The sequence below is a fragment of the Lathyrus oleraceus genome, chromosome 5 (genome assembly GCF_024323335.1).
Source record: "Lathyrus oleraceus cultivar Zhongwan6 chromosome 5, CAAS_Psat_ZW6_1.0, whole genome shotgun sequence".
Lineage (NCBI taxonomy): Eukaryota > Viridiplantae > Streptophyta > Magnoliopsida > Fabales > Fabaceae > Lathyrus > Lathyrus oleraceus.
The window spans coordinates 280,972,921-280,998,440 of record NC_066583.1 but is presented as its reverse complement, the minus strand read 5'-3'; the positions used below and the strand labels follow the sequence as shown (position 1 = coordinate 280,998,440).

General features: G+C 40.2%; 2 protein-coding genes across 2 annotated transcripts; one reads left to right on the top strand and one right to left on the bottom strand.

Annotated features, from left to right (window-relative positions):
* The first annotated feature begins 2,166 nt into the window (after positions 1-2,166).
* LOC127080205 (calcium-transporting ATPase, endoplasmic reticulum-type) lies at positions 2,167-18,247 on the top strand. The gene is made up of 8 exons (XM_051020534.1): positions 2,167-2,283; positions 15,083-16,238; positions 16,331-16,452; positions 16,558-16,836; positions 16,925-17,308; positions 17,422-17,531; positions 17,617-17,845; positions 17,960-18,247. The coding sequence occupies exons 1-8, from the start codon at positions 2,167-2,169 to the stop codon at positions 18,245-18,247; spliced, it is 2,685 nt and encodes an 894-aa protein (XP_050876491.1).
* A 519-nt stretch (positions 18,248-18,766) lies between these two features.
* On the bottom strand, positions 18,767-19,490 carry LOC127080204 (uncharacterized). The gene is made up of 2 exons (XM_051020533.1): positions 19,122-19,490; positions 18,767-19,042 (listed from the first exon to the last, which is right to left on the bottom strand). The coding sequence occupies exons 1-2, from the start codon at positions 19,260-19,262 to the stop codon at positions 18,767-18,769; spliced, it is 417 nt and encodes a 138-aa protein (XP_050876490.1). The 5' UTR covers positions 19,263-19,490.
* Positions 19,491-25,520: the final 6,030 nt, after the last annotated feature.

Sequence of the window (25,520 nt, the reverse complement as noted above, 5' to 3'; positions counted from 1 at the left end):
GATCGGCCCCATATGAACTAGATAGGGGACTAATTCGGAGTATGGCACCAGAATTTTATCAAACTGGGGGCGGTTCCCAAAATTGTTTCCTTGGTTTTGTGCTCGATTATATTGTTGGTTTGGATTTCTCTGAGTGAATGTTGATTGTCGATTGTCTCTCTGTGGTTGATATTGGAAAGGCGGTTGTTGGTATTGAGCTGCAGCAATGTATTGGTATGGATAATACGACATAGGGGCTGCCGGAACTCGATGTCAGGGGAGAGCCTTCGCCATTACAGCGTTTGCTTCCCCTCCTTCTTCTTTGCGAAGCCCCCATGCGGTCTCTTGTTGATTGACTGTGGCGCGGTCGTGTCTGTTATCTTCCCCGATTTCAACCCACTCTCAACATGTTCCCCAATTGTGACCATATCGGTGAAGTTTGTTGATGAACTGCCAATCATTTTCTCAAAATACAGCCCATGCAGCATGCCCATAAAGATGTCAACCAACTCATTATTAGATAGTACTGGTCGAACCCTAGACGCCATTTCGCGCCACCGTTGAGCATACTCTTTGAAGGTTTCATTAGACCTTTGTGACTGGTTCTATAGTTGAAGCCTTGTCGGAGGCATGTCAAAGTTGTACTTGTATTGTTTCAACAATGCCTCAAAGAGGTCCCTCCATGATCGGATCTTCGAGCGCTCCAAACTCATATACCAATCCAAGGAAGCCCCAGTCAAGCTGTCTTGGAAGCATTGAATCAGGAGGTTTTCGTTATCAATATGCGAAGCCATCTTCCTGCAGTACATAGTGAGATGAATGCGGGGACAACTAAGACCTTTATACTTGGGGAGATCGGGCACTTTGAACTTCTGAGGCAATACGACATTCGGGACCAAGCAGAGGTCTCGAGCGTCTATTCCAAAAGAAGAGAAGCCCTCAATGGCCCTTATTCATCAACCCAGCCTACAATTATTTATTGGCCCGACCATGGATTCATGCTACTGGGGCAATCACTTCTACTTTGCATCAGAAGTTGAAGTACTTGATAGATGACAAGCTGGTAATTGTGTGTGGGGAAGAGGATTTGTTGGTCAGTAAACTCTCCTCCTTCAGATATGTCGAAACAAATGAGGGGATCTTCGAGGTTCCGCTCCACTGTCTAGAATTTGAAGATGTCAGTTTTGCATCCGCCAACAACAATCAATCATCCGCTACCATCCTATCCTCAGCAAAGAGTGCCAAGCAGACATTGGAGAAAGACCCGCTTTCCGGTTGGGGCAAGGTCGTCAATGTGGCAGAAAAGCGCGATAGGTTTGGTATCGGTTATCACCCAACAACACGCAAGGTGAGTCCAAAGAAAAAGTAATTCAACCCGATAAAGTTCAGCAGTGCCAGCTATCAAAATGAGCATACCGTAGCAGTCATCGAAGAGTCCAGTGGTAACAAGCCAGGAGCACCCAGCCTCATCCGCAGATGCCCTTCAGGATTCAAGCTTCCCAATTGGACGGCCACCATGATACCTATGGTGTACTCAGAAAAAACGTAATGCATTTTGTTTTCTCCGTCCCTTGTCCTCGCCCGAGACGAGAGGATAGCTTGTAAGGGTCCCCATGTTTAAAAGTATTATGTGAATAAATGAAAGTACTTTTTGCATGCACAACTCGTGTTCCTTTTCTTTTAGTTATTTTTCGCTTTCACTAAAAACAACGAAATTGCAAAAGATTTCTTTTTCTTTTTCCACTTTTTCTCAAAACAAAAGCATACTAAAATAAGCTCATAATATGCAGAGCAAATAAAATCACTGATTATAACATGGCTAAAATCAACCGTGAATCTGGCCTTCCAATCAACCAAGCTGAAGATGACGGTGAGGAAGATTGCGAATTACCAGCTGAACTAGCACGACTCCTTGAGCACGAAGAGAAAGAGATTCAGCCATACAAAGAACCAGTGGATGTCATTAATTTGGGTTCTAAAACTGACAAGAAAGAGGTGAATATTGGGGCATCTCTCGCCAAGCATGTACACTCCGAGTTGGTAGATCTGTTGCGTGAATATGTGGACGCCTTCGCTTGGTCATATCAAGATATGCCAGGGTTAAACACCAGCATTGTTTAACATCATCTACCACTTAAGCCCGAATGTCCTCCGGTTAAGCAGAAGCTCAGAAGGACCAGACCTAATATGGCACTCAAGATCAAAGAAGAGGTTAAAAAGCAGTTAGATGCTGGCTTCTTAGCCATTTCTGAGTATCAGCAGTGGGTTGCTAATATCGTTCCAGTTCCTAAGAAAGATGGTAAAGTCAGAATGTGTGTAGACTATCGAGACCTCAATAGAGCCAGTCCAAAAGATGACTTCCCTTTGCTTCATATTGATGTTTTGGTCGATAACACAACTCAATTCTCCGTCTTTTCTTTCATGGATGGGTTCTCCGGGTACAATCAGATAAAGATGTCACCAGACGATATGGAGAAGACAACCTTCATCACACCTTGGGGAACTTACTACTACAAAGTCATGCCATTCGACTTGAAGAACACAGGGGCAACATATCAACGCGCCATGGTAACACTCTTTCATGACATGATTCATGAAGAGGTCGAGGTTTATGTGAACGACATGATTGCCAAATCCAGAACTGAGGAAGATCACTTGGTTAATCTGAGGAAGTTGTTTGTCAGACTCCGAAAGTTTAAACTGCGTCTGAATCCAGCCAAATGTACTTTTGGAGTCGGATCAGGTAAACTTTTGGGTTTCATAGTCAGTCAGAAGGGTATTGAGATTGATCCCGACAAAGTTCGAGCCATCCAAGATATGCCAGCCCCCTGAACAGAAAAAGAAGTCTGAGGTTTCCTTGGGCGACTTAACTACACCTCCAGATTCATATCCCACCTGACAGCTACCTACGAACCGATTTTCAAGTTGTTGAGAAAAAATCAATCGATTGTGTGGAACGACGATTGCCAAGGGGCATTCGATAAAATAAAAAATTACTTGCAAGAACCACCAATCCTGGTACCACCAGTTCCTAGTAGACCGCTCATTATGTATCTGACAGTGTTGGATGAATCTATGGGTTGCGTTTTGGGTCAGCCGACGACACGGGCAAGAAAGAACATGCTATCTACTATCTCAACAAGAAATTCACTATATGTGAGACCAGATACTCACTTCTAGAGAAGACTTGTTGTGCATTGACTTGGGTTGCTCAACGCCTGAGACAATATATGATTTGCCACACTACTTTATTGATATCCAAGATGGATCCGATAAAGTATATATTTGAAAATCTTGTTGTTACTGGTAGAATTTCCCAGTGGAAAATGCTGCTAACCGAGTATGATATACAGTACGTGACCCAGAAAGCAATTAAAGGGAGTATTCTGTCTAATTATCTAGCCCACCTGCCTGTTGAAGGCTACCAGTCATTAATGTTTGACTTTCCAGATGAAGACATCATGTTTATTAGAGATTTTACTATGCCAGGCTTCGAGGTAAGCCCTGAGGAAGGCCCCGAACCAGGATCGCGATGGACGCTCGTGTTTGACGATGTTTCCAATGCCCAAGGTCATGGTATAGGTGTTGTTATCACTTCTCCAACCGGTTTCCACATCCCCTTCACCGCTAGGTTATGTTTTGACTGCACCAACAATATGGCAGAATATGAAGCATGTATCTACAGTTTAAAGGCGACAATCGATTTGAGAATCAAAATCCTTGAGGTATTCGGTGATTTAGCTCTGGTAATCAGTCAAGTGAAAGGCGACTAGGAGACTCGAGATAGCAAGTTGATACCCTACAAAGAGCATATCAGAAAACGGATCCCTTACTTTGATGAGATCTCCTTTCATCATATTTCTAGGGAGGAAAATCAGTTAGCATACGCTCTAGCTATGCTGACATCTATGTTCAAAGTCAAATAGAAGAATGAGGCATCATCCATCTAGATTGACCACTTAGATGAACCAGCACATTGTCTAGCAATTGAGGCCAATCCTTACGATAAGCCTTGGTTCTATGACATAAAGATATTTCTGGAGAAACGACAGTATCCTGAGGGTATATCCATTACCGATAAGAAGGCTCTAAGAAGACTCTCTTCTAAGTTCTTCCTAAACGGTGATGTGTTGTATTAAAGGAATTATGATTTTGTACTGCTCAGATGCGTGGATAGCTACGAAGCTAGTACAATCATAAGATCTATACACGAAGGCTGCAAGGGTGTACATGCAAAGGGTCCTGCTATGGCCAAGAAGATTCTCCGGGCCGGTTATTATTGGAAGACAATGGAGGTTGACTGCTACAACTTTGTGAAAAGATGCCATAAGTTCCAGATATATGGTGATAAGATCTTTGTACCACCAACTTCGTAAAATATTCTATCTTCTCCATGGCCCTTTTCTATGTGGGGCATCGATATGATTGGGATGATCGAACCCAAAGCTTCCAATGGACATCGATTCATCCTAGTCGCTATCGATAACTTCACGAAATGGGTCGAGGCTGCTTCATATGCTAATGTCACTTGACAAGTGGTTACCCGGTTTATTAAGAAAGAGATAATCTGCCGATATGGGGTACCTAGCAAGATCATCACTAATAACGCCAGTAATATCAACAACACTATGATGAGGGAGTTGTGCGAAGAATTTAAGATCGAGCACCACAACTCTTCACCATACCGGCCCAAGATGAATGGCACCGTAGAAGCAGCTAACAAGAATATCAAGAGGATCATCCAGAAGATGGTCAAGACATACAAGGACTGGCACGAGATGTTACCTTTCGCTTTGCATGGTTACAGAACTTCAGTCCGCACATCCACTGGGGCAACTCCGTACTCTCTGGTCTATAGGATGGAGGTTGTCCTACCAATCGAAGTTGAGATTCCTTCACTCAGGGTCATCATGGAGCAGATCTTGACAAAGCTAAATGGGTTCAATCTCGGTATGACCAACTGAATCTAATTGAAGAGAAGCATTTGACGGCTGTCTGTCATGGTCAATTATACCAAAGGCGTCTCAAACAAGCTTTTGATAAAAAGGTTCTTCCTCGGTCATACCACGCTGGAGGCCTCGTGCTTAAGAGATATTCTGCCATTCACTTAGACCCGCGAGGCAAATGGACTCCCAACTATGAGGGACCTTTCGTAGTCAAAAAGGCCTTCTCAGGGGGGTCTCTAATCCTCACAACAATGGATGGGGAAGATTTTCCCTCACTAGTGAATGCATACATAGTCAAAAAATACTATGCCTAAAAAGAAATGATGAAAAGCCCGCTAGATTAATCTCCACAAGGTGAATCTAGGCAAAAATGGCTATCCCGATGGACCAAAAAATGATTTGTCCATGCAAAAGTTAGGGAATATATTCGAAGCTCACTAAGTCGAAAACCCGAAAGGGCGGCTTAGGAAAAAAGGAGCATCCCTGTGGACAAAAAAAATTGAAAGATCCAGGCAAAAGTTAGGGATAAAGGCATTGACTATGATTCTTGAGTCTACACGCTACAAGCTAGATATCAGAGGGTCAAAGACCGATCCAGTCACCGTCAACCGAAGCAAGGCCTTGGGGTTCAGATTATATGGTAGATTAAGGCCAATGTTGTAATCAATGGAGAAAATCATACAAAATAATTCCCATTGTCATTTCAATTATTTTTCAATTTTTGCAACATCCTCATTAAGGGCGTTTGCATCCTTGTACTCAACATATGTACAACTCCCATATCAATAAAATTCAGTTATTCCATCCAATGTGTTGTTCCATGTTTTGTATGCAAATATCTGACTTGTCTTAATCACATAATGCTTTAAAATTTCGGGGAACAGTAAAAGGCTACATTAAAGAGAAATAATTTGCATTGCTGTTGAAATCCGATAAACTTGATAGGTGATTGGTGACTCAACAGTAGTGTTGCTTGGATGCCTGTGACATTCAATTGACTGGGGCACCCTGGGGGACTCCAACCTTTCAGTATTCCTTAACAAGCAGGGGATTCCGTGATGGCAGCGTTGGCACCAATTGAAACTCCTCGACTATCATGTTCTAATTCTTGATGACGTGTCAAAACCCCGACCACAATAAAGACTCAGCCCTACAAAAGCATGCATCATAAAAAAAATAAGCATACCCCATGCATTGCATAAAACATATCCTCCACACTGGCAATAAAGCCAATCATTTGGTCCGACAAATTTCAGGCATATAAGTATTTAATCCTCTTTTACCTTGAATACCCGAAAAGCTTCCGCAATTCTTGTATTCAGGTCCAAGAAGATTAAATAGGGGCAGCTGTTGTACCCCTAAATTTTCCCTTCCCTTTCTCATCTATGTATCCAATCACTTGATCAAGAGATGACTTGCATACATCCATAACTCATCCACATGCATCATTCCTCATGAATTCAAAAGAAACATGGGCCCAGGAAGCTAGGGCTCACACATGTATCAAGATCCAGAGGCATGGGTTGGTCACATCATCAGCAAAGCATGTGAAACCCTAATGATGGTGGTGAATGTTTGACTTCAACAAAGTTGTGACTAGACAACCTAGGGCTTTCAAAACTCTAATTTCTCAAGGCAGGATCTCTTGGAGCTTCCCTAGGCCTCATCTTGGTCTCCAAAGCCCTAGTAGGGAGATGGTAATCAGGGGAACTTGGTGGTTTGATTGTGTATTCATTGTCAAGTTTCTTGACCTAGCTTGGAGCCTTGGTCTTAGTTCAAAGTCTTTGGTGCTATTCATTTTGTTGTGGACACATCTTTGGTCTTGGTCATCTGAACAATCAAACCACTGTGTTTCAAGCCACTTGTTGGTCATGCCATTGGTTCATTGACACTTTGTCAAACCCCTAGTCTTGTGGTCTCATTTGATGGTTTTGTTCATATACATTATTAGTCAAGTTATTTTTCAAAAGTCCAACATACAAGTCATAAAACCAGACACTTTGGAAACCAATTTCAGTCATTCTTCAAACCATTTCAATCCATTTCATGTCATTACATAAGAAAATACAAGAAAATACAAAATTTGACATTGGTCAACATTTGACTTTTTGGTCAACTTTGACCAAAGTCAACCCAAATTCATTAAACCCTAAATTCACCCATAATTGTCCATTGAATATCCATTTACAAAGAAATCACAAAGAAAATACATTTTGACCATTTGTTGACTTTGGTCAAAAGTTGACTTTTTTGGTCAACTTTGACCAAAGTCAACTTTCATTTGCTATTGCCCATCCAAACTTGGCCTGACCCTTTTGCTTCAATACACACCCAATATTCATTTTTGTTAACATTACAAGCAAGTACCATTGTATAAACCATGTTGTCTTGACATTTTGAACCATTAACCATTTACCTTTGGCCTTTGGCCTGCCTTGACCATTGACCAAGGAGTCCCCTAACAGTTTAACCATTGTGCAACAAATCCATGGATGCAGATGGTCTAGCCAATACTGCTGCCACAACCATGTCACATCCTGCTCTGCAACAGCATCACACCATCATCATCATGTTGGCCTGCTATAACATATCTTTTGCCACAAACTCATCAGGCCTTGGATTAACATGTCATTCATATCAGTGTGTAAAAATACAAATAAGCCTAGGTTAACTTGCAACCATGTTCATTGTTTGGTACCACATTGAAATACGAAAACCTGTCACAGCATAACCAAGCTGATCCTTTAAAACAAGATTTCAAACCAAGTTACAGCAGTTAGACATACCAAATGCAGCCACCGGAGGCCTGCAGCTAGCATGGAAGAGTGGAAGGAGTTGTGTGCAACAGAAGTTTCATTCATCAAATGTTCTTGTAACCACACTAAGTACAATCTTGCCAAACAACATGATTACCAGACCTGCCAAGTGATTTGTAAGGCATTGGCAAAGGTCATGATCATATCAATGTGACCCTACTACAATAAAATAACAGTGAACCATTAGCAGGATGAGTGCCTCACCCTGATGCAGCAGTAGGTTTAGTAGAGAAGGCGGTTGAATTAACTCCTGAACACCAACTCTCTAAGCCATGAACAGGGAAGCATCATAAGCCAACATCAAGCCATCCCACTGCAAAACCCTGTTATTGCAGCATATGAGTCAAGGTAGAGGATACCATCAATTTGCAAGACTATATGATACAGCATGGCATGAACACAACAACAGACTGGTGTTAAAAAACTGCATACAACCATTCACCAAGTTAACTTGCAGCAAACCTAGGGCAACCTATGAACCTGCAACCAACATGTTCCAAACACCAAAGCCTGTGTCACATACAACAGTTCAGGCATCAAGAGCCATCAATCCAAACATGTACAAAACTGACCTGACCATTATGACATTCCCACATGTTTTAGTTTTGAGTTTATAATGATAGAGAAGGCTCATGGAAAGCTGCAGCATGAGATATATCCCTACACAAACAATCCAATCTTTGAGAGACATCACATCCAAGTTGGTTAGCATCAGGTTTAAGAAGTTCAATAGGACATAACAAATAGCACATCTAAATAAATCCTGTAGGAAAATAGGGCAAGCAGACATAATCATCAAGCCAAGGCATAACGGCTACAATGAGGTTCTTAATGAAAGCAGTCAAACTGTTCAGTCCAAAGCAACATGAAATAAATTGGCAAATGCAATCCATCATCAATGGAAATCATGTTGTTGGACCTATTTTGAAACCCTATTGCAGAAGAGATTGAAGCCAAGCCAAACCTCCAAAGCTTGTGTCAAGCATAACAGGCATCAAGAGTTATCAATTCAGACATGTAAACCAATCATACAGCTAACTATTTGAAACTCACCATGACAGGGATAAGTCCTGCACCAATAAAACAGTTATCAAGTCTAAAATCCTGTTGAGGCTGGTTACTGAATGTAATGTCAAACAACAGCAAATTCAAGATACCATTACCTTGCTACCATGGCCTTGCAAGACCAATTCTTGTGCTGCAACAAGAGAAATAAAAGAGGGAAAGGAAGTAAATACAAACAGTGAGATTGGGATCTATGAAACATCAACCACAACCTGCATTACCATGAACAGAAGCAGACCATATGTGAGCACCAAATCATTGCAATGTAGCAGGGCATGGTTTAACAAGCTGACCTACCAACTCAAGGTGCACAGGTGCTAGCCATTGAATCTTCCAAGCAAGCATATCACAGGCCATAATAAAATTTGTACCATGAGTCTGCAGTAAAAAAAGCATGAGCCATTAGTGGAACATATGAGAAATGAAAGAAAAGGAGATGCACATGTTAAGTTTGCAATGTATGGAATCAAAGAATGGGCTAAACGTCACAAAATGCAAACCAAAACACACTTGCACTTAATGACTAGCTCAACAGGTTACCTTTAAATTCATTGGTTTAATCTTAAGCCTAAAGCTACCTGCTACAGCCAGTGCACATCCAAAAATCATTAACCTTCATGCTTCATCATTCCAAGCCAAGTGAAGTCACTTAAACTCAACTGGTAACTTGGACAGCAGGTCACTAAGAAACACTCCAACACAACTCCAATCTCATTCCAACCTGCAACAGCCAGTGAGATTCCTTTGCATTCACTCATTAACCATTTTTTTAACCAACTGAGTTGATTCTAACTAACTGAGTTTCACCATGAACTCAATGAGTTGAATGCAACTAACTCCAAGCATGATATAACTGTTTCCAATCTTAACTCAAATCCAAAAACAATTCCAAACCTAGACTCTATATAAATTGTTCATCACTCTCAGTTTCAACACTTTTGAACCCTGCAAATTTTTAGCAATTTCTCTGCAACCTCTCTCACCCTCACCAAAGCTCTTACTCTCTCTCTCACAAGAAAAGCCATTGAAGCTTCAATTCAGCTCGAGCTAAGCCACTTCACTATCGCTTTGTTTCTAAAGTATCAGAAGAAGAAGAAGAAGGAGACGAAAAGAAGAAGAAGAAGGAAGAATCAAGGTCAGAAAAATTACCGGCGAATTCTCCGATCATCTTCTCCGGTATGTCAGTTACGTTTCGTTATCGCTTTCTTGCTATGAGTGTACGATACATAGCGTTTAGCTTGAGGAATGAAACCCCCATGGTGTTAGGCATTAATCTTCAGTGAGTGTCGTTTAATTAGACTTTGAGTAGGCTAGGGTTCTTCCTTTGCTAGGAGCGATTCCACAAATCCATTGTCCGTTGCTCGTTTTTCTTGTCATAAGCGTGTCCAGCATGTTGTTAGGCTTAGATTGGTGGTGTTGATTAGGTGGAAGCTGACACCGGCGTCGGTAACGGCCTCAAGTGCATTGAGCCAAGGCGGAAGACGGTGAGATAAGTTATAAGGTAGCGCGCGCATGGAGTTTAGTTTGACTCTGTTGACTTGTCTAAGTCAACAGAGGTGAGTGTTTGGGCTTCACCAGCAAGGCCCATGGACATCACTATTGGCACTCTAGTCATTACTGATACACCCCCAAGTATTTAATGAAGAAAATAACTTGGGCTTCATTAGGCCCATTAGCCATTTGCTAGTTCACCGCGCTTTTTAATTAATGCGTCCCCCTGTGTTGAGCGTTTGGATGTTGTTTGGGCCCAGACGGCCCATTCCCGTTTTCACTAGTGCACCCTCTGTTTTTTTGTTGTTGGATTCTCTCGGTGGACAAAAAAGAAGTGGTGGGCTCAACTGGCAGCCCATTATCCTAAACTTAATCTACACCCCATTCAGCAAATACACCTTATTTTCCATTTTTATTTGTGTCCTTTATTTTATTTTGGTTTTACATTTTAATTAGGATAACTAGGATAATATTGGATTAATTAGGATGGTAAATCTTGATCATTAGGACATTAGAATTTAATTAGAATTTCCATTAGAATTAGTTAGACTTCTTCCTTAGAATTTTAATTAGGTTTTTAGATAGAATTTCTTAATTAGAGACAAATAGGTTTGATTAAATTTAGATTGATACGATTTTCAACATTAGGATTAGAATTCAACTTTAGGATTTAATCAACTTTAGGACATGGCTAGAATTTAATTTATGATATTAGACATATTTCACTATTGACCATTTTGCCCTTATGGGCTTATCTTGTTAATTTTGTGTTAGAATTGCATGTTTCCCCTAGGATTAGAATGCAATTAATTGTAGGACTTAACATAGAATTTTAATCATGATTTTAATCAATATTTTGACATGCTCCCTTAGGACTTCTAACTTAGAATTTTCAATAAATTTTAAATGCATGATCCCTTAGGATAGTTTATAGCAATTACTAACTTTGATTAGATCCAAACTAGTTCCCTAAAATAAAAACAAAACACCCGATTAAATTGATCAAAAGCAATTTTGATTAATTAAACCCTTTGAACTTGTATAAGCCCCCCAGTCTAATTGAGTGACCAAAATACCCTTTGTCACTTAGTAGGACTTTTCTTTCACGTTGTGGAGCTCAAGGCACCCTCGGTTATATCAAGCAGCGGATTATTCAAGCACATCAAAGGTGGCGTCTTCAACTTTCAAGCACATCAAAGGTGGCGTCTTCAAAGCTTGTCAAATCAAAGTTAGAAGTGTGTGGCACGAGCCTTAAGCAATGGAGAAGGAGTGGGACTGGAGTATTCCTACCCCCATTCTGAGTATCTTTGGGTATGGGACGTATGACCCAGCGCTCATCATATTCACCTCTATTCGTAGACTTTAGCACAATTCTAATCATACGATTAACAAGTCTATCTAAAAAAGCAAAATACAACAAAAGCAAGGACAACGTCAACACCTTATCAATTCTGAATCAAGTTGTACGATACAAGCCTTAAGTAATGGAGAAAGAGTGGGAATGGAGTATTCCTACCCCCATTCTGAGTATCTTCGGGTATGGGACGTATGACCCAGCGCTCATTGTATTCACCTCCATTCATAGACTTTAGTGCGATTTGAATCGAACCATTGATAAAGTCTTCATCTTCCATGCAAGAAACAACTACAAAGACTCTTCTCTCTCCACTTGAAAGTTAGTGTGATTCTCATCATCCAATAACTATCAAGTTTACCCATTCTCAATCATTCTATTCTAATCATTTCAATCTCAATCATGCATTTCCTCTTGCCTCCTATCAATTTCTTTTCAGTCCTAGTGGGCTGAACTACGAAAGCTTTGATTTCCTTATTGCACCATGAGGGTACGTAGGCAGGAGAACCCGGTTTCTTCGCGAGCTATCTTATTTATGAACTTATCTTCTCTATCCCATGTATTACTCTCAATTCATGCAATCTATACCATCTTTTCGAGATCAATCTTACTTCTCCTTGGACTCCTTATCCATCCTTTTAAGACGTCCTGAGGACAGTCCGTCTCTTCAATTGATGGTTGTTTGGCACTTATCTCAAACACTAACTTCACCTTTGTTTGGCGGTTATCCCAAACACTAACTTCACCTTTGTTTGGCGCTTATCCCAAACACTAACTTCATCTTTGTTTGGCTCTCATACTAAACACTAACTTCAGTCTTTCTGTTCGGCTTTACCTTATAGTGGCGGTCCGCTAGTCCACGTATTGGTAAATTCCTATCTACCTCTTTGATTAAGAGTTTATTCTTCTCTTGGATCCAAGCTACTATCCTAATTTGATCTCGAACTGTCAATTCCCCAGCAAGTGACACACAACTCCTTGCACTCCGTACTACCAGTCTCTCTCTTTCCATTCTCGTAGTTCTGAACTACGAACGCTCTGACTTTCTCATTGCATAATGAGAATACGTAGGCACGAGGATGCGAATCCTTGGCGAGCATACTTCTAATTATTCCTCTTTCGCCTTAGGGCATCATCCATATCTTTCACATTTCACTATCTACCTTCGATCATAAATCGTTCACCCAGTGATATACTGTCTCTTTGACGTTGAGATACACTTTCCTTGGTATTCCATACACATCCTTTTAGGAAAGTTGATAAAATCTGCATTTCATGCCTAGATTTGTTTGGCTCTCATCCCAAACATTTAATTCCTTCTTTTCAGCTAAAACCCTACAGTGACGGTCCGCTAGTCCACGTAGTGGTTAACGCTGTTTTCCTCTATGGTAGAAATTTAACTTCTCTTATGGATTCCAATACACTTTCACCTTTCGATTTCAAACAATACTTCTTCAGTCACTTATCACCAGATACTCTATTCTGTGACTTCGGTCACTTCACTCCATTCATTCCATGATATCTTCATAATCTACCTTCTTTCACTTCATGTGATATACTTATTCCTTGAGCCAAATACATTATACCTTTGTGCTCCAACTTGTACCTCCTTGTGAACTAAGAGTTGTTTGGCGCTTATTCGAAACACCTAATTCCTTTCTTTTCGGTTATTCCAATATAGTGATACGAGTGCTATACACCCTCACAAATTGGTTCACACCAGTTTTACTCTTAGGTTCACATTTTCACCCCTTGTTGGAGTTCAAACAACATTATCCTTTGCTTCAGATCATACCTTCTATCAGACTTCTTTCCTCCTCCTGCCTATAGTTCCTTGAACTACGAAGCTCTAAATTCCTCATTGCACTATAAGGATACGTAGGCATGAGGGCCCTAATCCTCACCGAGCACTCTATCTATTTCTTTCTTTTTCCCATTCGTTGCGAATAATCTAGTTCTAACACCTATTCAAACGAGAACGACCAAAACGGTTCCCATGGAGTACCGTGGATGTTTGGGGTGCTAATACCTTCCCCTTGCATAACCGACTTCCTTACCCAATATATCTCTTTCCCTGGGTTTTATCGATGTTTTCCCTTCCCTTTGGGGATAAATAAAGTTTGATGGCGACTCTGTTGTATGTTCGAGCGTGCGATACGTTCGGGTATATTTCCGCTAGCTTCACATATACATGCATAAACATATCATCAGATATTTAATTGTGCATTTTACATATTAACCTAATTTTTTTGATCCCCTGCATTGGTGATATCATTTCCCCATGTGGATTTGGTGTGTCTGTCCTTCTTCAATGTAGAGTATCAGCCTCTTAAGCAGAAAGAGTTTATCCTTTCTTCTTCCCCACTGAGTTCCTCATGGATGATTATTATTTTTGTCTCCTCCCTAGTTCATTATCTGGATGGAACCACTACCCTTGAGTTATATCCTCATTGGGTTGAGTCTTATTTGAGCGTTTCTTTCTAGTTCTTACCTAGACATATCTTTTGGTCCCCAAGAGTTTATTACCCAGTAACTGGTAATATTCTTCTGGATGTTGAGTACTTTATTTGTGTTAATTTACCCTAACCAGTAAAAGGTAATTTACTTATTTGAATTCTCTAGCAGATTCATTTTCGTTTCCCTAACATGTTTATCCTTGATATGTTCATCTTAAACGGTGACAAATATTCTTCCTTTTGAGTTTATCCTTGATTTGTTCACCTTAACTGGTGACAGATATTCTCTTTGTGGTCTTCTACCCAGTAACAGGTAGTTGTAAATCCTATTTCTTTCCCAATAAATCTATCCTTGATATGTTCATCTTAACCGGTGATGAATATTCTTCCTTCTAAGTTTATCCTTGATATGTTCACCTTAACCTGTGATAGATATTCCCTCTTTGGTCTTCTGCTCAGTAACTGGTAGTTGTAAATCCTATTTCTTTTTAGTGGTCTATCCTTGATATGTTCATCTTAATCGGTGACAGATATTCTTCCTTCTGAATTTATCCTTGATATGTTCACCTTAACTAGTGATGGATACTCTCTTTTTGGTCTTCTTCCAAGTAACAGGTAGTTGTAAATCCTATTATTTCTTTGCAAGTCTATCCTTGATATGTTTACCTTAACCGGTAATGGATATTCTCCCCGGCAGTCCATCCTTAATATGTTTACATTAAAGGGTTAAATACACTTTTCCCCCCTGTAATGTTAGCGAGTTTAGGATTACCCCCCTGTAAAAATATTTTTTGTAAACCCCCCCCTATGTTATGTAGATTCCTTCATAGAACCCCCTAATATCCAGGTGGCATGGAATCTAATAAGAGGTCCTACACCTGGCATATTTTTAATTTTGTTAAAGTGATTATGTGTCATTTTACACTTTTTAATTTCAAATACCCCCTTAGAAAATTAGGGTTCTGAACAAAGCAGGGAAGACGAAGACGAAATTTCCAGGGGAAGACGAAGACGAAGAAGAAGAATGCATGGAACGAAGCAAACGAGAAAGACGACCGCAGTGAAGACGAAGATGAAGACAACCTCAGCGAATACGAAGAAGCGATCCAGATCAGTGAAGACGAGCTCAGTGAAGTGTCCAAAGTCCGAGATAAAGTTCCGGCTGACATGAGAGTTGCAGCTTTGAAAACATCGACATTGAGATTGGAACAAAGCTCGTTAACCGGAGAAGCAATGCCTGTTCTGAAAGGCACAAATCCTATTTTCATGGATGATTGTGAATTGCAGGCCAAAGAGAATATGGTATTTGCTGGCACAACTGTTGTCAACGGAAGCTGTCTTTGCATTGTTATTACCACAACAATGAAAACTGAAATCGGAAAGATACAGAAACAAATACACGAGGCTTCGTTGGAGGAGAGTGATACTCCGTTGAAAAAGAAATTGGACGAATTTGGTAGCAGGCTAACAACTTCAATCGGAATAGTTTGTCTCGTTGTGTGGATTATAAACTACAAAAATTTCATTTCTTGGGATATTGTCGATGGATGGCCTTCGAACATTCAATTTTCGTTTCAGAAATGCACTTACTATTTCAAAATTGCTGTTGCTCTTGCTGTGGCTGCAATACCAGAAGGTCTTCCAGCTGTTATCACAACATGTTTAGCGCTCGGTACAAGGAAAATGGCGCAAAAGAATGCGATTGTGAGAAAGCTTCCAAGTGTTGAAACTTTGGGATGCACCACTGTGATTTGTTCCGATAAAACTGGCACGCTGACTACAAATCAAATGTCTGTGATGGAGTTCTTTACTTTAGGAGGGAAAACCACTGCTTCTAGAGTCCTTAGAGTTGAAGGGACAACTTATGATCCGAAAGACGGAGGCATTGTTGATTGGACTTGCTATAACATGGATGTGAATTTGTTAGCCATGGCAGAAATATGTGCTGTTTGTAATGATGCTGGTGTTTATTTCGACGGTCACTTATTTCGAGCCACGGGTTTGCCAACTGAAGCTGCTCTCAAAGTTTTGGTTGAAAAGATGGGATTTCCAGATATCAAGTCAAGGAACAAAACTCGCGACATCCAAGGTTCATCAAACAACACGATGGATTGCGACACCTTGAAGCTAGGTTGGTAAATGGACTAATTTATGAAAGATCCGATAACTGTCAAAATACTATTGTATTAGGAATAACAAAGTACTTTGGTTTTTACTGCGCAGGATGTAGTGAGTGGTGGAATAGAAGATCCAAACGGGTAGCTACGTTGGAGTTTGACCGTGTTAGGAAGTCGATGAGCGTTATTGTTCGCGAACCGGATGGTCAAAATCGGCTTCTTGTAAAGGTACATGCATCAGTACAAGTTTCCAAATAAAAAATGTGAACTCTTTCTATGCCTGATTTCATTCTGGTGCTACATTTTCGAGTTCTAAAGATAATTGAATCGCAGGGTGCTGTTGAGAGTTTATTGGAGCGAAGTTCGTTTGTGCAACTTGCAGATGGATCTCTTGTTCCAATAGATGATCAATGTAGGGAACTACTTCTTCAAAGACTCCATGAGATGAGTTCAAAGGGGTTGCGCTGCTTGGGTTTGGCATGTAAAGACGAGTTAGGAGAATTTTCAGACTATTACGCAGACACTCATCCTGCACACAAGAAATTGCTTGATCCAACATACTATTCATCCATTGAAAGTGATTTAGTTTTTGTCGGCGTTGTTGGTTTAAGAGTAAGTTTGCATTATACCGTTATCAATCTTCTTGCGATGCAGCTTATTGAGGATATTAACTAATTTAGCTTATAATCGAACTGATTAGGACCCTCCTAGAGAGGAAGTTCATAAAGCAATTGAGGATTGCAAGCAAGCTGGTATTAGAGTTATGGTAATAACCGGAGATAACAAGTCAACAGCAGAGGCTATTTGTAAGGAAATCAGACTTTTCTCTAGAGATGAAGATCTTACAGGTCAAAGTTTGACAGGTAAGGAGTTCATGTCTCTCTCTCATTCAGAACATGTTAAATTGTTGTTGAGAAATGGAGGCAAGGTTTTCTCGCGAGCCGAGCCAAGACACAAGCAAGAAATTGTGAGACTATTGAAGGAAATGGGAGAGATTGTTGCAATGACCGGAGATGGCGTGAATGATGCACCTGCACTTAAGCTTGCTGACATAGGGATTGCTATGGGAATAACTGGAACTGAGGTAATATAACTTTCGCTATATTGTGGTTACAATGCGAACTTATATAAACTTATATATTACGATAATAAAGGTTAAAACAATATTTCACCATCTTATCATGATACCAACCACAGGTTGCAAAAGAAGCTTCAGATATGGTGCTTGCAGATGACAATTTTAGTACTATTGTTTCAGCTATCGCTGAGGGTCGAGCTATTTACAATAACATGAAAGCATTTATAAGGTATGTTGTCTCTTAGTTTATTTTCTTTTCCTTCCACATTCTACATTTGGTTGATCTATATAGAAATTTACTCAATCTTCTTCAGGTACATGATATCGTCAAATGTCGGGGAAGTGATATCGATATTCTTGGCAGCAGCTTTAGGGATCCCAGAATGCATGATACCAGTACAACTTCTGTGGGTGAATTTGGTCACTGATGGTCCACCTGCAACAGCTCTTGGTTTCAACCCTGCTGATGTTGATATCATGCAGAAGCCACCACGAAAAAGCGACGATGCCCTTATAAGTACTTGGGTTCTTTTTCGTTACCTAGTAAGTTTAGCTCAAAATCTCTTCAATTTCATCAACTCATATATAGAGACATCACAAAGTCTGTCATAAATTCATTAAGTTAATTTAACCTTATACTAATGCTCATCATGGCAGATAATTGGTTCCTATGTCGGAATCGCAACAGTTGGCATTTTTGTCTTGTGGTACACTCAAGCATCTCTTTTTGGCATCAATCTTGTCAGTGATGGACACACAATTATAGAATTGTCACAGCTTCTCAACTGGAGGGAATGTCCTTCATGGTCTAATTTCACCGTTTCTTCATTTGACACAATTATAGCAAAGTTGAGTTGGTTTAAAAGACCCATAACAGGTGAAGGAATATCTAGTGACAAACCAATTACCCTACCAGAAAATGAAGACATACCCACTTCAAAATGAGGGACTGATTATTATGTTTCTGCTATGTATTTTGTAATCCTTTTGGAAAACTCTTTTGTAATGCCAACTGATCTTTGAAGACATGTATTTTGTAATCCTTTTGTAACAAACATATGCACTTACTGTGATGATCAATTCTAATGTATCAGTTTAACATTATTGGTGTGTATTGTCTATAAAACACAATGGCTAGTCTGTCACATTTTTTTCTTGTTTTTCATAAACCATGAATTCTGCAGAGAGCCATGGCTAGTCTGTGCACTAATCTTACAACAAAACCATGAATTCTGCAGGACCTAAAGAAAAAGCCAAAGTATTTAATTACATTCACCTTGAATTCTGCACTGAAAAAGTTTAAGAGATAGACTACATTAATATATTTCAATTTATTTATATGTTTACTATGTCATAACAGTTTAAGATTGATGAACAGATTACATTTCATTGATGAACACATTACAAGTTCAACATTACATTGCTGAAAAACACGAATGACATAACAATTACATGACAGACTCATTAGACTAACTTAACCATAGCTGCTATCAACATCCATGACAGACCAATTACAAACATTAACCATAAATTTTTCCTCTTTTCCATTGCAATCTTTTTCTTCAGTTTTTCTAACTTGTTAAGCTTTCCGACTCTGCAATCTATCTCCTCAACAATCTCTTTAGCAAATTCAATCAAATAAGCCTTGTTGACTTCACATTGGCGGCATCCGGACGGATTGGTTTCTTTCACTGCAAACTCACTGACCAAATCATCCCACAAAAATAAACCGCACCCATTCTGCAATTTGAGACAAACACCACCAACAATTAATTTCGAAATCAAACTCAAAATAATAAAATGCTTCAAAATTGCTCACCATATTATTCCTGCATTTCCAAAATTTGCGACCGGGGTTTTCAATTGACTTGGAGACCAACAACTTCATGGTTTCATTGCATCCACATCTTGGTAAGCCGTTTCCAACTTCACTCGTGGAAGATGCCTTGCTGCCACCCATAACCCAGATGAAGGGGACACGGACGAAGATGAAGAGAGGGATGGATTTGGGGTAGGGATGGATTTCACGAAGAGAGAGAGGGATGGATTTGGGATAGGGATGGATTTCACGAAGAGAGAGAGGGATGGATTTGGAACCCTAATTTCTAGTTTATGCCATGCTGGAGACCTAATGAAGATTCACATGTGAAAATAAAAAAATTAAAAAGCCACGTCTGAAATAAAAAACCAAGATTCCATGCCACCTGGATATTAGGGGGTTCTATGAAGGAATCTACATAACATAAGGGGGGTATTGAAAAAATAACTTTACCAGGGGGGTAACCCTAAACTCGCTAACATTACAGGGGGGTAAAGTGTATTTAACCCTACATTAAACGGTAACAGATTATCTTCCTTTGGTCTTCTATACGCACAGATAGTCGTAAATCCTATTTCTTCATTTTCTGACAGTAGGCTATTCTTACCCAGTAACTGGTATTGAATATTCATCATTTTTTTTCAGTTAGCCATCCTTGATATGTTTACCTTAACCGGTAATGGATGTTTGTCTTCCCGAGTGTACTATCCTCCCACCCAATAACAGATGGTAGATAATATATCTCTTTTACTCATGTGTTCAATTTTTTTCTTCCTTAGTTGAGTCTGGATTCATACTTCTTTGTGAAATCGAATTTCCTTTTGTATGGGTATTTCAATTTCGGTCTGATTTACGCCTTTCTCCGTTGGACTGTTTCTTGTTGTGTTGGTTTTATTCCAATACATGCAGGTTCTTTTTCCCCCCAGTCCCAGTCTTTCCATTGATTTATTTTCATGGAATCCCCTCGTGTCTCCAATAGTTTTTAAGTTGTAGCATGGCCTACGCATAACTTTTATCCCCCAGAGTCTTTGTCTCCTCAGCGACTTTTTCTTATGGAACACATTGTGCTCTTGTGGATTTTTAGTCTCTCCGGATTATTTTCCTTTGTGGCATATACCCTGAAATTCTAGTTATCAAACTTTCGATGTCACATGGGTTATTATGACATCCAATTCTGCGCATACAAGAATTATGCAGAACTTAAAAAGTAAGTGCAGTAAATAACAGAAGTAATTGTTTACCCAGTTCGGTCCAACATGACCTACGTCTGGGGGCTACCAAGCCAGGGAGGAAATCCACTATTAGTAGTATTAAGTCAGACCTTAAACCAACTCTTTAACCCTATCACTTAATACCTACCCAATGCAATTTCAATCTTACACTAAGATCAGAGTTCCTACTCACTCCCCCTCAATCACCTCAGTGATTACAACCTTTAATTAAGATTAAAGACAATTGTGAAGTCACACTTCAAACAACTCTTGATTGTGCTTAACAACTTTAATCAAGTTACACAGCACTCACGCTTAAAAGCTTAGAGTGACACAACACTTAGAACTCAATGAACACCCTATACCAATGCAATCATCTCAGTGATAATAGCTTGGCTTACAAGTTACGTCTAATACAAGACACACAAAAATATAGCAGTGAAGTAAATTGGACAAATAAAATCTTCACGCCTAAAACCCCTAGTTCTGAAAGAAGGATTTCCATCCTTTTATATTGCAGCACTTGGGCCTTGTACTTGTATTTTCCTGAATTTAAGGTCACGCGAGTTCCCCTAAGTTCCACATATAGGTTACTAACAAATAGGCTATTTGTTAGGTTCATTAATTGTAGCTTAGTTGTTGGTTTCCTGGATTTTAGCTCAGCTGTTGAATTCCTGAAGAATAGCCTGAGAAAAATGTTGAAACAGAAAAACTAAACAACCTACTATTTAGCATACGCTGTCAGGAATAAATGTCACAACATTCAGTTTGACGTCCAAAACATAGACCATATGCTAAGTCTGTTTTTCCTGAAAACAGACTATACAAATTTGCTGTACTGTACAGAACCAATTTGTCCATACTTCAGTATCAGCGTACATTAATAAATGTCAAAGCATCCAATTTGACATTCACACATAGAGCCTTACATCAGGTCTGTTATCCTCTTGATAAGCAGACTGAGCTGCATACTAAAATGTAGCAGAAAACCAATCTGCCTATTGTTCAGTATATACTGTCAATGATGAATGTCATAACATCCAGTTTGACATTCAGACAATAGGCCTTATGCCAGGTCTGTTATTTCCTTGATAAACAGACTGAAAATAAATACTGAGTTATAGCAGAACACCAACTGTTCTATTCCTCAGTATCTGCTGACAAGGATGAATGTCATAACATCCAGTTTGACATTCAATAAATCCTGTATTAGCTAAACCTGCAGTATACTTCTCAGAATGTCATGACATCAGCCAAGACATCAGAGTACAGCTAGATATTCTAACATACAATGCAGTCAAACAAGCATCTCCACAACATGTCATGACATCAATCAAGACATTAGAATCCAACTAGTGTTTTACCATACAATGCAGCCAATTAAACATCTACAAACTCCCCCTTTGGCAAATTTTTGGCTAAAACACTTTGGTCTCACAACAGAGTCCATAGCAGCGGAAATCTCACATCTAGCAGGAAATTAACCTAGCTAATACACTCAGAGTAGCAGCACACTCACACACATGGAAGTTAAATAAAAACTTCACATATCAGCACACATACAGAAGTTAAATAAAAACTTCTAATTACAGCACACATACAGAAGTTAAATAAAAACTTCTAATTGCAGCACAACCTCTGGATTAGAGGATCTTGAATATCTGTCTTGAATATCTGTTTAGCAAAACAATCTGTTGTCCTGGGGCATCACGGGTGTTACTCCCCCTTTTTGTCAAAAATGTTGCCAAAGCAACACTTTAAATTACACACCAACATAACATAAACAGAATTACACCCAAATGACAGAATTACAGAAAATGATTTATTCATCAGCCTCATCATTACTGCCATCATCAGAACTGGCCTCCTCCTCACCCTCTGAGCTTTGCCTTGCAGCTCCATCTGTATCCTCAGCTGAGATCTCCAATTGAATAATCAGTTTTTCCAAAGTGAGCTTCCTAGCCTCCAGCTCTTTGCAAGTCTCTCTGAGCACAGCAATGACAACAGCTTTATCTGGTTGGTTGCCAACATTGGATGCTTCTCCAGTTGTCATGACAATGTCAGGGACATGCTTACCCAGGAACAATCTGTAATTGAAGGCCAACGGACTCTCTCTTCTTTTCACAAAGTCATTGTCTGTCAAGATGTTTGGGAATTGATTCAGCACAATGCCACATATGAGAGAAGGAAAGGCTATAGGTCCCTTTACACTGAAACTCCCAGCATGTTTCATGGCCTGATTAAAGATGTAGGTTCCATAGTCAAACTTTGCCTTGGTTCCAACAGCATAAATGAACTTTCCAAGCATCACAGATACAGTTGACTTGTGATTTGTGGGCACCCAGTTGGCAGCTCCAACTTTGTGTAGCATAGCATACTTCACACTGAGTTGGCTGGCCACCAGCTTACCTTTAAGAGGCCACTTCCTGACTTGATTTGCAGTGATGACTTGACAGATTCTGTTGTCAGTCACTTCAAGCTCTGGTTGCACTACATCAGCTCTTCCCAAATACAGATTGATTACTGAGGGAGAGAAGTTCACACACTTGCCTCGCACATAGACCTTTCTGAATTCTCTGGACTTCCCATCTGCACATTCCTCAGACACATTGACAATGAACTCCTTCACCAAAGTCTCATAGCATTTTGGGAGTTGAGTTACAGTTCTCATTAGCCCTGCCTCTTTAATCAGGTCCACAATCTCCTTACACTCCAGGGCATTTTGAGCTAGTTCCCTCTCCAAGGCCAGCCTCTTGTGATAGACATACTTCCACCTGTTCACACTAGAGGAAAAATGGAATGACACATTGTCAATAGGTACCTCTGGAACACTAGCAGCAAGCTTGCTAGTGGTTGGCTTCTTCTTAGACATAGATGTTGTGACATCACATGGGACATCTGAATCAGACTCCACCACAACAGTCTTGGTCTTCATTTTCTTGGGCACCTCTTTGCTCCAAGATTTTGCAGGTCCATGTCCTTTCCTTTTGAGGGAACTCTCTGTCACCTTTGGATTGGGAGAAGTTGCCACATCAACCTCCCTTGTTGGGGACCTCTACACCACAGTCTTCTTCCTTCTCCTAGTCCTAACCCTTTTGGCTATGCTAGGGATAACTGAGGTCAACAGTTCATTATCAGAGAACTCTTCCAGATTCACTGTGTCAGCATTAGGGTTGTCACTGACATCTTGAGTGACACATACCTTCTCACTTCTCACATTGTCTGAGGGTTTGTCAATTTTTGACCCCTCATGAGCATCAGGTTGCTCAGCATTGTCAGAGACATTCTTTCTTAACACGACTGCGTTTTCTTGACATGCAACATTATCAGGTATGATCGTGTTTAGGGGAACTGAGACCCCAGGAACCTTATGATTACCATACAGAATTCCAGTTACCAAGGTTGCAATGGAATTGTGAACATACCTTGAACCTTCTCTGGTTTGTTCATCAAGCGCGAGCGCTGAGGAGAATCCGGAGACCGTTTCTTTAGGTCTTCTTGCATGGGACGAAGTTGCAGCGTCAAAAACAGGATCCTCCCGGTTAGGGTTGCAAGACTCAGTGCTGGGGGAATCAGACATGGTCGTGTGGGAGGTTGAGTCGGATTGGTGCGACATGATGAGTATCTCGGAGGAGAGTTGAACAGTTTCTTTGGAGGAAAGTTTGCAAGACTGAGAGTTGAAGCGATGGAATAGTAAACGCTTGTTGCACGAGTAATGTCTATTATTTGTTGACCACTCAGAGTGCACTATTAATCATTTAATAAGTTGCCTTAATAAATAGTAACTAACTAACATCATTAGTTGCTATAATTTCTCAGAGGCGCATATTCCCTCTTTGCCCCTAACTTTGTCAAACTGAGTAGCACTCAATGTCATGACATTCTGAGTGACATTATACTCAGTCTGCATCAGGTTCATACATACCAGTGATGAACACCTGCTACCAGAAGCTAGATACTTAGCTTCTGCAGTGGACAGTGATGCACACATTTGTTTATTCCTTGCTACTGCACCATTTGTATGATGACCAATAGGTGACAGTGACTCACAGCTTTCAATCATACATTCTCCACAGTCTGTTCTTTTATCCATAAGCAGATTTGGGATTCCTCTAATTTCTCCCTTGGATATGATATTCTTCATTCCTTTTAAATGAAGTTGTCCAAGTCTTCCATGTTCCAACTTCACTTCCTGCTCTCCCTTGGCTTCCCATAGATAACAGTTATCTTTGGATCTGCCTCCTATCATCACTTCCTGATTGCAACCATTCAACACCACACATCCTCCCCTAGTGAATTGCACATGGAATCCTTGGTCACACAGCTAGCTTATGCTTATGAGATTAGCAGTTAGTCCTTTTACTAACAGCACATTCCTCAGTTTTGGAACTCCAGGACAATCTAGCTTACCGACGCCCTTGACTTCTCCTTTAGCTCCATCACCAAATGTCACATACCTGGTGGCATGGGGTTGTAGATCCACCAATAAGTTGCTCATTCCAGTCATATGTCTTGAGCAGCCACTATCAAAGTACCAGTCTTGTCTGGTAGATACCCTTGGAGATGTGTGAGCTAGTTGAGCAACACATTGTTGATTCTCACTAGGGAGATTAAGCTTAGATGCCTGCTGCTTAGGTCTGACTTGAGGTGTCTGAATAGCAGCCCGTTTTTGTTTCTTAATGGGGGCATTATGCTTAGAAGCCTTCTGCTTGGGTCTGACTTGAGTAGTCTGGTTAGGATAACCATGCAGCCTGTAGCAGAAGGGTTTTATGTGGCCAAATCTACCACAGTAATGACATCTCCATCTCTGAAATTTCTTCTTCTGATGATTACTCATTCTGGTTCCCTGATGTTGAGACATCGGTTGTGACTTCTTCTTGAATTTCTGAACTTCAGCATTTGATCTTTTGAGTTCAGTTGAAGATTTCTTAACAAAGCCTAAACCAGACATGGTTCCTGACTTCTGTCCCACCTTTAGAATCTCTTCCAAGGTGTCAGTTCCTTTATTCAACATTCTGATGGATTTAGTCATTCGTTCTATCTTAGATGTTAGCAAAGATATCTCACCATTCAGACCATCTATGACTTTCAGCTGCTTCTGTTTCTCAGCTTCTAGCTCTTTGATGAGTTTCTTCTACTTTTCTCCTTGGATACACACTTTTGCACTTTTAACACATAGGTCTTTATA

Bases quoted from the DNA above. Each gene is read 5' to 3' on its own strand.
- LOC127080204 (XM_051020533.1), bottom strand. From the start codon at position 19,262: ATGGGTGGCAGCAAGGCATCTTCCACGAGTGAAGTTGGAAACGGCTTA. The intron at 19,043-19,121 runs GTGAGCAATTTT...CTCAAATTGCAG, and splicing joins GGAAATGCAGGAATAATATG to AATGGGTGCGGTTTATTTTT.
- LOC127080205 (XM_051020534.1), top strand. From the start codon at position 2,167: ATGGCACTCAAGATCAAAGAAGAGGTTAAAAAGCAGTTAGATGCTGGC. The intron at 16,837-16,924 runs GTAAGTTTGCAT...CGAACTGATTAG, and splicing joins TCGGCGTTGTTGGTTTAAGA to GACCCTCCTAGAGAGGAAGT. The intron at 17,846-17,959 runs GTAAGTTTAGCT...TCATCATGGCAG, and splicing joins GGGTTCTTTTTCGTTACCTA to ATAATTGGTTCCTATGTCGG.